We start from the raw sequence: 11,914 nt of genomic DNA, 5'->3' as shown, positions 1-11,914 counted from the left end.
CTTATATTAACTGCTAACTCACATTAGCCAGATTTAATCAAGACTCAGAGTATATATATATATATATATATATATAAGATATATATATCTTAAAAAAACAACAATCATACAATCACCATGTCCACCTTGCAATTCCAGCGATTCTCCATTTTATATAAAAAATAAATAAATAAAAATTATTTTTTATATAAAACGGAGAATCGCTGGAATTGCAAGGTGGACATGGCGATTGTATGATTGTTGTTTTTTAAGATGAAGATCAACGGACCGATTAAAAAACCCTGAGGCCCGTATTCGGCCCGCGTGCCCTATTTTGCATCTTCCTCATTTGAATACTAAATTCATATCAGTATTACCCGTACTCTAGATATATTAATTCATGTACATTCTGTATGTCTAGCAATAATTTCCACAATAAGGACATTTATCTGTGCTTTGTGCACGTATTTATTTGAAAGCTGAATAAACAGGTCCAGCCCACAATCGATGTCCCACAATCCACCGCGCGCGGTCTTCCACATTTCGCCTGCTGGATCGCTAGTGTCAAATCCAAGGTGAGTGTTTTTGTTCATTAATGGCATTAAATGTTTAACGGGACCACTAATGCTGGATATGAGGTCAATTGGAGTTTTTGTGTTTTTACAAAGCCCGGCGTTAGTGTGGCTCGCAAAAAAAGTCATTGAAATACGTGAGCTTAAGCCAAGCTAAAGCTAACTAGCCTTTAGCCAAACTCCAACGACCTTGTATTGTCGAATGGCTATTATTGTAAATTTAAAGAATAAACTGTGATGGTAACCGGTCTTGACGCTGATGGACCATTAATGACATTGTAGTTTTTTTAATATAAGGATTGTGCATTGTTGTCTATGTTACGTACATACTGTACATTCTAATGCTTTGCAAATGCATTCCGTTTGCTTCTCCGTGACTGAACTTCTGCTCTTAAAAATTTAGCGTAGTTAGAATTAATATCTGTCACCAATTGAGGTTTTTCGTAACGCTTTATGTTGTGTCCGCCTTCAGATGGCGCTCCATGGTTTGCTCCAGCTGTCCTCCATGCTGCGTTCTGCTGTCAGTCAGACCCTGCGCAGGAACATTGGCCTCTCCGCTGTTGTGATGAACCGGGCCAAAGAGCTGGACCCCGTGCAAAAACTGTTCCTGGACAAGATTCGCGACTACAACACCAAGAGCAAGTTAGTCATTGATAGGCGAAAGACAACTTGCTTTTCAAATGATGTTACGCTGCAGGTCCAAGTGCACAGTTCCACATTTTGTTCAATTGTGTCACAAAAGTATCTTAATTGTGTCACTTGAACCTTGCAGCGTAATTAATGAGTCACGTTTGAACGTAAATGTTGATGGAAGCTACCGATTGAAGTAGCCCGATCTCAAATTTTGTATTCAAGAAATTTCATTCCCCCTTATCATTCTCTGCTCATCTCTTTCCAACTTTTGATGCTGTGGCTCCTCCAGGGCTGCTGGTGGAATTGTGGATGGAGGACCTGCTTATCAAAAGGTCATGAGTGAAGAGGTTTCCAAACTGGAGAGGCTATACGGTGGGGGAGACCTCACTAAATTCCCGGATTTCAAATTCCAAGGTGAGATTTTGCCTGTTTCCATTTTCACTCTTGTCCTTTCTTTGTTTTGTTTTTTTAGGATATTTTCAACCATTCTTTTTTGTGCCCTGATTTATCTCCATCTAAAAATACTCAAGAGTTGTGACGCCATTCAAGCAAGATATCTTTAGACTTCAAGTTGTTTCGGGCGCATTTTATCTATGCACTTCAGTGTTCCATCCTTTTCCTCTTCATACCACATTTCTTTTGTCAGGCAGATCAATCCACCTTGTCTACTTTGCACTAATGTTTTTTTTTCTGCTTTTCTTCCCACCACCCTCCATAGACCCCAAGCTTGAGGAAGTGGCCAAGTGAATGCTATTCATCTTGTAAATCGGCAGTGTGTTATATTTAATAATAAAAAGATCTAAGATGATTGAATCTTTCAGTTTTCATGGAGTTGTTTGTAATGACAAACTCTAAATGTGTGATAATAATGCATTGCTACATCTCTCTCCAAATATCATATGCATGGACACATTATTCAGTGTCATATAGAACTATTTAAGAATACATCTATAATTTTATTACAATAGAACTGAAACTTCCCTTGTTAATAGGGTAAAATGTCTTTCCCTTCTTGCACTTAAGCAGTCGGACCTGCTGCTCTTAAACTGGAATAGGATCAAATTAAACCCACTATGTTTATCTGAATATTTTTTATAGATTATGGAGTGAAGTAATAGCTTGTTGTAATACTATGTGTGCAAACTCGCTGATAACTGCGAGCAAGCCAAATGTCAACTGACCTAGTTGAGCGTCTGCTGTCACATTGAATCGTTCTGAAATGACATCACTTTAGGCTCTGAAATGCATTTTGTCCTCTCCAGGATGAATAATTGCAGCTCAGACTTGTGTCGCATGGGGCCATATTTCCATCTGACCTGTTACCTTTCTGTGCAGCTTTAATGTCAAGCCCTGGAGACGCACCAAACAAAAGGTTGCTGTGATCTGTGGAAAGTGTGATCCACAAAATAATAAAAATAAAAGGGATAATGACATTTTCCAGTGGAATGTAGGCTTTAACTTAACCTGTGGTGCATCAAGCTAGTCAGCATTTTAATATATTATTTATCATCGTGTGTTGGGATACTAATAAACAAACCCAGGATTACACAGTTTGTCGCTCTGTGCAAAAAACACAATTTAAATAGAAAACCTTTTTTTAATTACTGTGACAACATTCAAATAAAACAACAATCCATTCACACTGTCCCAAAACAGACACAGCTTTTGATTAACAGTGGCACAAAAAATATAAAGACAGAAAAGTAAGGCAAGTTTTTTCTTACAAAAAAGTATCCATTGATAAAGACAAATAAAAAAGGCACAAGGTATATATTGTATATACTGTATATTAAAAGACCATGCAGGCACATCAGGATGGAATGGGATTGGTCTTTATAAATGACTGGAGTGACTTATTTTCCTGGGCTGTATATATTTTTTTTATGTGTTGTAACTATTAACACGGTGGACATGAGGCCTAATGTTACAGAATGGCGTGCGGAGCAATACTGAGGTAAATGGTATATATATTTTTGTTTGTTTCAAAAGATTGACATTGCAATGGAGCATTATCTTCAGAAGACTGTTGCAACAGAATTCCTCAAGGGAAGCCGGTCTTTGGTAAACGAAAACATAGGCAATTAAACCGATTGGTAGAAACCGAATCTCAGGAGAAGGATGGGGGAGGTCCAGTTCTAATATTGGCCACCAGGGGGTAGCAGAGCGACATCAAAGTACATTATATGTACGTACTGGAAGTCCACATTAGGCGAAACCGAACAGGCCATGCACACAACAAAGCAAGAGTAAAGCCCTGCAAATGTCAAATTGGCCCATCAGCGCCGCACCAAAACAATAGTTATTAAAAAAAGAGCATATAATTGGAAGATGAAAAGCCCATTCGGAGTCTGCAAGGCTGAGAATGAATTCAATGTTGGCACCTTATCAACAGGGTAATTGATGTCTTGTCAAGAGGAAGGCCAGCTTCTCAGAGCATGAATGACTGCGTGTGTTTGAAATCCTGCGGCTGACACAGACAGAAAAGAGGATTTGAAACACAACAATAGCTCAAACATTTATTTGTCCGTTTGTGCGTGCATGCTCTTGTCAAATAATGTGACCTGCTATGATTTCTTTTATTTTTTTCAATTCTCCTCATTACATTAACAGCATAAATATGACTCATTTAGCTCTGGTTAAAATGTTTTCTGGTCTCCTTTGAAGTGAGTAAAATGGAGTCCACACATCTCTATAATGAGGACGGATTTGAGCTTTTCTTTGATTAAATTTGGAAAACGCATTCATGTTGGTGAACTAATATCCTACTCTAGTGTAAGGCGTGTTAAGAGAAACATATACTGTAAAACAATGGATTGTATTTTCCTGCCGAGTAAAGTCGCAGGCATGCTGGACCTTAATCCAGCTGTCTTCGAGCAGCAGGCGGAGTGGACCATGAACTGGTACTCACCCCCCCCCCCCCAAAAAAAAAGAAAACACACTGTTTAAATCCCCTGGCAAAAAATAATGGAATCACCAGGATGTTCATTCAGTTGTTTAAATTTGTAAGTAGGGAGAAAAGCAGACATAACACAAAACTAAAGTCTAACTAGTTTGGAGGGGGAAACTTTGCTTCTGTAATTGTTTTCTCAGAATTAAGTGATTCCATATTTTTTCTCTCTTTTTTTTATATCGAGAAAAGAAAACTTACTTCTTGCGGCGGAGGGATATAGTTCACATTGGACCTGAAAGACAAAGATGATTATGATCACTTTGGACCGTTTGACGAGAAGAACCTTGATGTCAGTCTACCTTATCCTAACTCATAACTTGTCCTGCACAATAATGCATATCTATCGGTTTCAATTTCTATCACGCCCCTCAACGTTACACTCACGTGTCCTCAGTTCTGTTCAGGTTTTGGCTGCTGATGTGAGCGGCACCGTGACACTCGGAGATCCAAAATGACCTGTTGGGTTCAGGGTGATGATTTGAGGGCCTGATTTGGGACTGGCACCGCACACCATGCGATTTGAGATCATTAGCCGCACGTGCAGCCCATGCAGCCACTCATGATGCGGCAGCGCCAATGGAGATGCAAAGGTGAAGTGGTCGAGTGATGAGCCATTCACATGCAGCAATCCAACCTATGAATGCTTTTTAGTTGGACTGTCTCCTTTTTTTTTTTCCTCAGATCTTGCTTTGGTGTTACCCAAGGCTCTAGTTTAGAGCTACTAGCATTGTCTGTCTTGGTTTCTCAAAACATTGCTGTGTGAGGGGACTTTAAGAACGCCCTTTGTGATGGACTAATGTTTAATTCATTCCACTCAGCATTCATTTGAAAAATCAAACTACATAATCGAGCCGCTTCTCTGCCCTATTCAATCGTGCGTCGGAAATTGTGTTGCATTGTCTTGGAGTCTTTGTGAAGAAGTCGGTCTATAAATAGGAAGTTGACACTGACAGCTCCAGTTAGCTCAGTGGGGTAAGCATTAGACTCTAACCAAGACAAAGAGCTCTCGCATCAGCGCTGCCTCTCTCCGTCAAATGCTGCGCAGTAACAAGCGACTAATCGAATAAAGTCAAGCGAGATGGGCCAGTCACACCAGGGCGTGCATTTCTGCTTCTATGGTCAGCCAGGCCTTTCACTGTATAAGAGCATCCTTTCACTGTGTGTTGCGATAGCAACGTTTTAAATAATCAATCTCAAGTCCAATCAAATAAAAAGGCTGCAGTGATCTTAGATCATTTTGCCGATAAAGACTCGCTAATTATTCTGCGATGAAGTCGTGCCGATTGTTGCTCTAGGCTCAGCTTGTCTGCCGAGCAAAAGTTTTGACACTTTCACCGGATGAACTGCAGATATTTACATTTGTCTGCGCCAGTGGGCCAGCAGAAAGCAAGCCGCTCATAAATACACACATATAGACACACGCACAGGCACAGCTGTCACTCTGCTCAGGCCTGACTCAGCACGCAGACGAGCGTCTAAGGGCGACAACAAGCTAAAGTCAACCCCCCCCCCCCTCCCCACTCTTACTTCCCTTCAATCCTCTGTTTACGATCGTAGGCCGTGTTTGCTCACGTCAATGTTAATGCAATCACAGAGCTCTTACCTTCCTCTGTGTCCTGCTGGCGGATGATCCGACACAATCGTGGAATGGAAAACAAGAGTGGACATCACTTATTATCCAGAAGAAAAAAAACAGGCTCCCCAAATAATAAATGCACCGGCCGAACGAGCAAAACGAGAGCCTGGAATAAATGACGGCGCAAAAACCAGACAAACTCACGGGTGAAGAAGCCGTTGCGGTGCATCAGGAACCCCCCGCATCCGCAGACCAGCAACGCCAGACAGACCACAACCACTGCCACCACCACCGCTGTGATGTTGACATCCTCTGGAAGGAAAACACAAACATCTTCAGTTTTTAAAGTTGAAACATCAGTCTGACGTGCGTCTTATAGCATAAAATTGGACCTCGTTCTATTCAGTGTTTCATACTACTAGCTAGTTGATAAAAGTGAGCGCTTTTTAATATTTTAGAAGCGTGGCCAACAATGTTTGCGGGCTTTTCCTCTCCACTGCCCTTCTGATTTTGTCCTGTGCTGAAAGGTGTGGGTGCAAACACACAGCTAGACACACACACATACACACACACCTATCGTCATGTGCCTGCCCTCACACTTGGTGGGCTTTCCCACCCCGTTGGAAGCCCGGCAGCTGTACTGGCCACTGTCCTCTTTAGCCACAGCTTTGAACTCCTGCACACCAGACAGAGAGGAGACTGAAGACTGATAAATGAACATCTGACGTGTCCTAGAGCATCACTGTGGTCCTGCTATCAAACAACAATGGTTATCTATTGTGGCGTTCAATGGCAGTTGTTGTATTTCCAAGGACACAATCAAATCTGCTCACGCACCAGCACTCCAGTGTGTGTGTTGATAAGATAGGTGGCATTGGCATGGCGAGGGGCGATCATCAGCTGATTGTCCTTGTACCAGGCATATGTAGCGGGCGGGATGCTCTGGAGGTCTCTACAGCGCAGCTGCACAGCAGAACCCGTCACGGCTGAACTCGGGATTTCACAGGACGGGGTGTTGGGGGGCACTGGGGGAAGGGTGTGAGCGCAATGTACGAGCCATTCCCATCAACCTTTCAATGCTAACTTTTAAATGGTTCATACCTAAGACTTTGAGTGTGATGTTGGTTTCGCCCAAATTCACAGAATCAAAAGGAGCGCTGATCTCACAACGGTACTCGCCGGCATCCTCCTGGGTCACCCTGCGCAACGTCACTGTGGCACCCTCGATGCTCGCCCGTCCCTCGAATGGACCTGAGTACACGTAGAGTTATAGTTACAGTACATGTACAGTGGAGTGGGCATGAGCCACATGTGATCTATCTATCTATCTATCTATCTATCTATCTATCTATCTATCTATCTATCTATCTATCTATCTATCTATCTATCTATCTATCTATCTATCTATCTATCTATCTATCTATCTATCTATCTATCTATCTATCTATCTATCTATCTATCTATCTATCTATCTATCTATCTATCTATCTATCTATCTATCTATCTATCTATCTAGCCATCCATTATTTATTTATTTATTTATTTATTTATTTATTTCTCTATCCATTTATTTATTCATTTATTTATTGGTCTATCCATGTATTTATTTATTCATTTATTCATTTATCTGTCTATCCATGTATTTATTTATTTATGTATTCATTTATTTATTCATTTATTTATTTGTCTATCTATTTATTTGGTTATTTACTTATTTATACATAAACATAAACTCTGTGGGCCAGATGAAAGAATATATAGCCCACAAACCATACTTTGCCCACCACTGGTGTTACTGGAGAAGAATAAATGACAAGCAACTTGGACTCCTTAAATCAGTGGATTAGCATGTGAGATGAAGCCAGCAGCTAAAATTAATGGACAATGGAAGAAGCATAACTCTCTCTCAGATTAACTGAATTAGAATGAGGCCAGGTGATGGCCATGATTTATTATTGTCACGCTCCCCCACACCACCCCCCTCCTTAAATCTGCTTTTCTATCCTTAATGAGGATGGAGCAAGGGTAGGACACGCATGCCTCGGCACAGGTGAGAACTCAGAGTTTGAAACATCACTCCCATTACGAGGGTCGTGAACTCCTCCCAGCAGGGTCACCAAACTGATTAAAGCAAACATCCCGTGTGTCACCACCGAGCCGTAAAAAGCAACGGGCGCCTTCTCACCTCGAAAGTGTCCGTCAAAGTATACAAAAGAAACATCTTTGCCCTTCTTCTTCCACTCGATTCGTGGGTTCTGGTCCCGCTCTGTTCGGAACATGCAGGACAGCACCGCATCTAAAATAGGCAGGTGATGAGATATTTATTGCACCAGTCACAGTAAAAAAAAAAAAAAAATCTATTTAAAGCTGTATCCTGTCAAGGAAGCATCAAGTCAAGATGGGCAGCCTCACCTGAGAACTCGTGCACCTCCACCTTTTGTTTGTTGGTTGATACGGTGACAGGAAGGGAGGGGCAACCTGGAGGTGGTAGAGAGAAGAACAAGGTGAGTTAACAAGGAGACAAACGGAGAGTGCACAATGCAATATTGCTCGTCATCCATTAGGGGGCAAGGTGAATTGGGTAATGTGCGCCACCTTGCCCGGCAACTGCACGAGGAGAATACTTAATGCCGCTGTCGGCTAGTGTTGCTTTAGGGAGATGTGAAGGCGGGATTACTGTACTCCCTTGTCCACTTTAATCCGGCTGGGTTAAGGAGCAGCCGCCGGCCATATGTCTACTTAAGCACAGGTTAGGATAAGGGCGCCCAACACCTCGCAGAGCTCAGTGCAGCATCTTGTCCAGATTAACTTGCTCAAAGGAAGCCGTTAGCATGACATTGGCACCAAAGATGTTTGCTTTCTCCGCCACAGGGAAGGGAAGGAGCTGCAGGCTCTCCTGCGTGACGATTAATTGAGCAGTCCGATTATGGTCAATTTTACAGGTTGAATATGGGTGAAGGTCACCTGAAGGGGGAAGCTGGTTAGAAGAAGACATTAAAGTGCTGCTGCATGAAAGCTGCTGTCCCGTAGGTCAGCAAATTAAGGATGAGCCATGTGGGGTTTTTTTTTTTTTTTTTTGAAAGTACATAAATATGAGATGAGTCTCAAGAGAACTTGCTTCGCATTAAGGCTTCTAAAAAAGTTTAATGTGATGCTGAAAAACTTGTCCATTTTTCACACAACCTTGGATCTCATTGGTTCTCGACATGACTCATGCAGAAAACTCCCTCCTGTTCTAATTTCGACATGTCTCAGTTTCCTGAGCTACTTCCCGTGCACAGGCCCATTGTTCGGCATTTACCAAGTTTCACTGTGATTGGAAAGTCTGCAAACAGCAGCCATGTTGGATTGTCTTTGTTTTTCCTTTTAGTATTGCGTGCACGTAAATAACACACACTCCAAATGCGTGGGCTTGGACGCTTTGCCGTTGGACTCAATTTGCGCCACCCTCGCTTGTCAAACTTTCAATTAAGCGAATTAAAACTGCTCTCAGTGACTTCCTCTCCCCTCCCCTCATCGTGCAACGTGTCTACTCGCGGAAGTGTTAAAGGATTAGGATTGTAGCCACGACTCACGCACCCCTATGGCCTCGGAGAAGCATTGTCTCACCGAAGGAACAACCGAGGCGGGAGGCTGATACAATGAGATTAAACCGGGACGGGAATGAATGACAAAGAATAGCCGATTGGCCCTGAGAAGGGGGGGGGGGATTGGAGGAGCATGAATAAAAACGGGATTGAAGGCGAGGGAGATCCACTCAGACAGGAGGACAATGAATGGGAGAATCTCTTGTCACAAAGCGAGGCACGGTCCTCCGCCACCTTGAAGGGTGTCTCTTTGAGCACCGGCGGCCGAACTGACAACATGCGTGTCGTAGAAAATGAGCAAAGCGTTGGTGCGTGCGTGAGAGGTCTCACTTGCTTTGCACTCCGACAAACGCTGTCAGCTTCGATGGCCTCAATTAGCTACAATGGTGTTGAGGCGGACAACGAACACATTGCCTCCTTAAGCTTGGCTTATGCTTGACGCTTGCGTGTTCCACGTGGAAACGAGACGTGCGGAGCCTGGCCGGCACCACTTTCGTAGTCTTTCGTAGTCTCCGTGGCTTGCGGCAAAGTGTAGTTGATATTGTCCCAGACGATAAGGGAGCAGTGAAGAGCGTCTACGGCAGGGGTGTCAAACAAATTTTTCTCACGGGCCGCATTGTAGTCATCGCTTCTTTCGGAGGGCCATTATGACTGTCAACCCAAATAAATGTATGAGCACCTCATATTATATACAGTAAAAGGTACAAAACAAACTGACAAATAACTCGTTTTCAAATCAGAAAAGTAAAAACTGGTCAAATATTTAAAAAAAAAAGATATTCAAAGTGAAGACAATTTGCAATTCTAGTCATGACACACGAATTTGATGCACAATTTGTCTTCGCAGGCCACATATAATGATGTGGTGGGCCGTATCTGGCCCCCGGGCCTTGAGTTTGACACCTGTGGTCTACCGCAGACATTTAGCATAAATAAATGGAAACAGTAGAAAACTGTTGTTTACAACCGTTCTTGCTCGTTCGTCATGATATCCGCACGGGAGCTTCCGCTTCAGTCACCAGTGTTATTGCTAACATGATAATCCTTTATTAGAAGACCCACATGGACGGCCAGCTTTGATGTAAACAAGCTAGAGCCTGGAATTTGAGGTTTTCTGAAGAATTTTCCTTTCTCGAAGTACTTCCTCACTTCAGAACAACGGCCCTCTGGTGGCACCAGGTATGACGCCGGTGGGCCAATAGGCCCGTTGTGCCTTTGAAGGCATCAACCGAGCACTGCGACAGCTCAGACTCGCTGAGGGACAACCTCCCTGCCTGCCTGAGCAAAAAATAGAAAGATGGCACGCTCGCTGCTTGGCACACAGCTTTAGCCTCATTACCGGAGTGTTAGAGACGGACGGGCCAGGGTGTTGCCAGTACTGTGGCGGGGTCAAAAGCATGGCACAGTAATAATTAAGGCACTTATTCAAATGAGCAGGGAACATGTGGAATCGAAGGGAGGAGGTGGATCCACAGGAAACGTCCTGCCTGGCTGTGTGATAAAGATAACGAACAGTACACGGGGGTCAGGGGGGAAACAGGGACAGGAGAGCGTGCCGTGAACAAAGCCCCTCTGTAACCAAGTGAGCAACAGCTGGCAGAGTATGGGGGGGGGGGGGGGGGGGGGCTACGAAGACCCCTCCCCTGACACTTCCTGCTGGACTCCAGCTACAATGCAACCTGCGTCAGCGTGAGTGGACTCAACAATCAGAGAGCGAGATGATGAGTGAGTTCTGCCGGGTTGCAAACACACGAACACACGCATGCACATACTCATTCACTCCCACCCCTGAACTCTTGACCTGACAGGTGGCAAAATAAGGACTTTAAAAATGTGCATCACTCATAGCAATGTCTCATCACATCCATGTCAATGCCACATTGCCACTTCCCTCACGCTGCCTTCCCTGATTTCTTGTTGACATGTTTTCTCCCTCTAACACGCACGCAGGCACACGCCACACGTTATTTTCCAAAATCAGCCTCTAGAGCCAATCTAACCACTGACCTCATCCAACAAGGCAGGTGGGCAAACGCCACCACAAACCTGCCCACGCACTCGAGGTGCCAAAGTTGAAGGAAAGCTGCCCTTGGCTGCAGCCTCCACAACTTGAGCGCAGAATGTGACTAGCCTGTGGAATCAAACATTTCTCGCGTGCATTTTTTTTTTTTTGACAGAACACACTAAGCGCAGATCGGAATAGTTGCGAGGAAAAAGACTTTCAATGACCCACTTACATTGCATGATTAAAATGAGAATCGCCACACATAGGGACGTCTCCTCCATGGTCGTCCACAACTGTCCTTTCTTCTCGCGACGGAGCGACGAGGCGGATCCGGAGCCTCAGTTTTCTTCTCGCACTTATTCACAACTCTCCGATAATTCATCCAGCTTCCAGGGGCAACACCTCTCTGCCTGTGAGGGTGCGGGGGACAACGACCGGACCCGCCGTCCAGCGTCACGCGGCGCGGTCGTTCGATAGACGAGCGCGGCGCGCCTACGCGGAGCTTTCGGAGACGCGATGCCGGCGTCCTGGTCAGCGCAGAACGGCGTGAGAGCAAAGACGCGGGTTAATCAATGTTTTTCCTCTCTCGTCTATCGTTTAAGGTGGAGATGA

The 11,914-nt window shown here is 44.0% G+C and overlaps 2 protein-coding genes across 4 annotated transcripts; one reads left to right on the top strand and one right to left on the bottom strand.

The window, feature by feature from the left end:
* The first annotated feature begins 463 nt into the window (after positions 1-463).
* On the top strand, positions 464-1,997 carry atp5pf (ATP synthase peripheral stalk subunit F6). Its single transcript, XM_061272225.1, has 4 exons — positions 464-554; positions 1,024-1,193; positions 1,474-1,598; positions 1,903-1,997. Exons 2-4 carry the CDS (start codon positions 1,024-1,026, stop codon positions 1,929-1,931), a joined length of 324 nt encoding a protein of 107 aa, XP_061128209.1. The 5' UTR covers positions 464-554; the 3' UTR covers positions 1,932-1,997.
* A 764-nt stretch (positions 1,998-2,761) lies between these two features.
* On the bottom strand, positions 2,762-11,914 carry jam2a (junctional adhesion molecule 2a). Of its 3 annotated transcripts, none has more exons than XM_061272222.1 (11): positions 11,535-11,914; positions 8,123-8,188; positions 7,896-8,006; positions 6,812-6,961; positions 6,548-6,735; positions 6,284-6,386; positions 5,915-6,022; positions 5,738-5,753; positions 4,519-4,590; positions 4,333-4,366; positions 2,762-3,651 (listed from the first exon to the last, which is right to left on the bottom strand). In XM_061272222.1, exons 1-11 carry the CDS (start codon positions 11,581-11,583, stop codon positions 3,613-3,615), a joined length of 936 nt encoding a protein of 311 aa, XP_061128206.1. In that variant the 5' UTR covers positions 11,584-11,914; the 3' UTR covers positions 2,762-3,612. The 3 variants fall into 3 exon arrangements, with proteins under 3 accessions (XP_061128206.1, XP_061128207.1, XP_061128208.1); XM_061272223.1 differs by having other exon boundaries at positions 5,738-5,750; positions 11,535-11,913; XM_061272224.1 differs by lacking the exon at positions 4,519-4,590 and having other exon boundaries at positions 5,738-5,750; positions 11,535-11,912.

This window comes from Syngnathus typhle, linkage group LG2 (genome assembly GCF_033458585.1).
Source record: "Syngnathus typhle isolate RoL2023-S1 ecotype Sweden linkage group LG2, RoL_Styp_1.0, whole genome shotgun sequence".
Lineage (NCBI taxonomy): Eukaryota > Metazoa > Chordata > Actinopteri > Syngnathiformes > Syngnathidae > Syngnathus > Syngnathus typhle.
The sequence above is the reverse complement of the archived record's forward strand: the minus strand, read 5'-3'. Positions and strand labels throughout refer to the sequence as shown.

What these genes read in the sequence shown, in the direction of transcription:
- jam2a (XM_061272222.1), bottom strand. Translation starts at nt 11,583, where the DNA reads ATGGAGGAGACGTCCCTATGTGTGGCGATTCTCATTTTAATCATGCAA. An exon ending in TCTCATTTTAATCATGCAAT is followed by an intron (nt 8,189 to 11,534) that starts GTAAGTGGGTCA and finishes TACCACCTCCAG; the next exon opens with GTTGCCCCTCCCTTCCTGTC. An exon ending in ACACACACACTGGAGTGCTG is followed by an intron (nt 6,387 to 6,547) that starts GTGCGTGAGCAG and finishes TCTGGTGTGCAG; the next exon opens with GAGTTCAAAGCTGTGGCTAA.
- atp5pf (XM_061272225.1), top strand. Translation starts at nt 1,024, where the DNA reads ATGGCGCTCCATGGTTTGCTCCAGCTGTCCTCCATGCTGCGTTCTGCT. An exon ending in GACTACAACACCAAGAGCAA is followed by an intron (nt 1,194 to 1,473) that starts GTTAGTCATTGA and finishes TGGCTCCTCCAG; the next exon opens with GGCTGCTGGTGGAATTGTGG. An exon ending in CCCGGATTTCAAATTCCAAG is followed by an intron (nt 1,599 to 1,902) that starts GTGAGATTTTGC and finishes CACCCTCCATAG; the next exon opens with ACCCCAAGCTTGAGGAAGTG.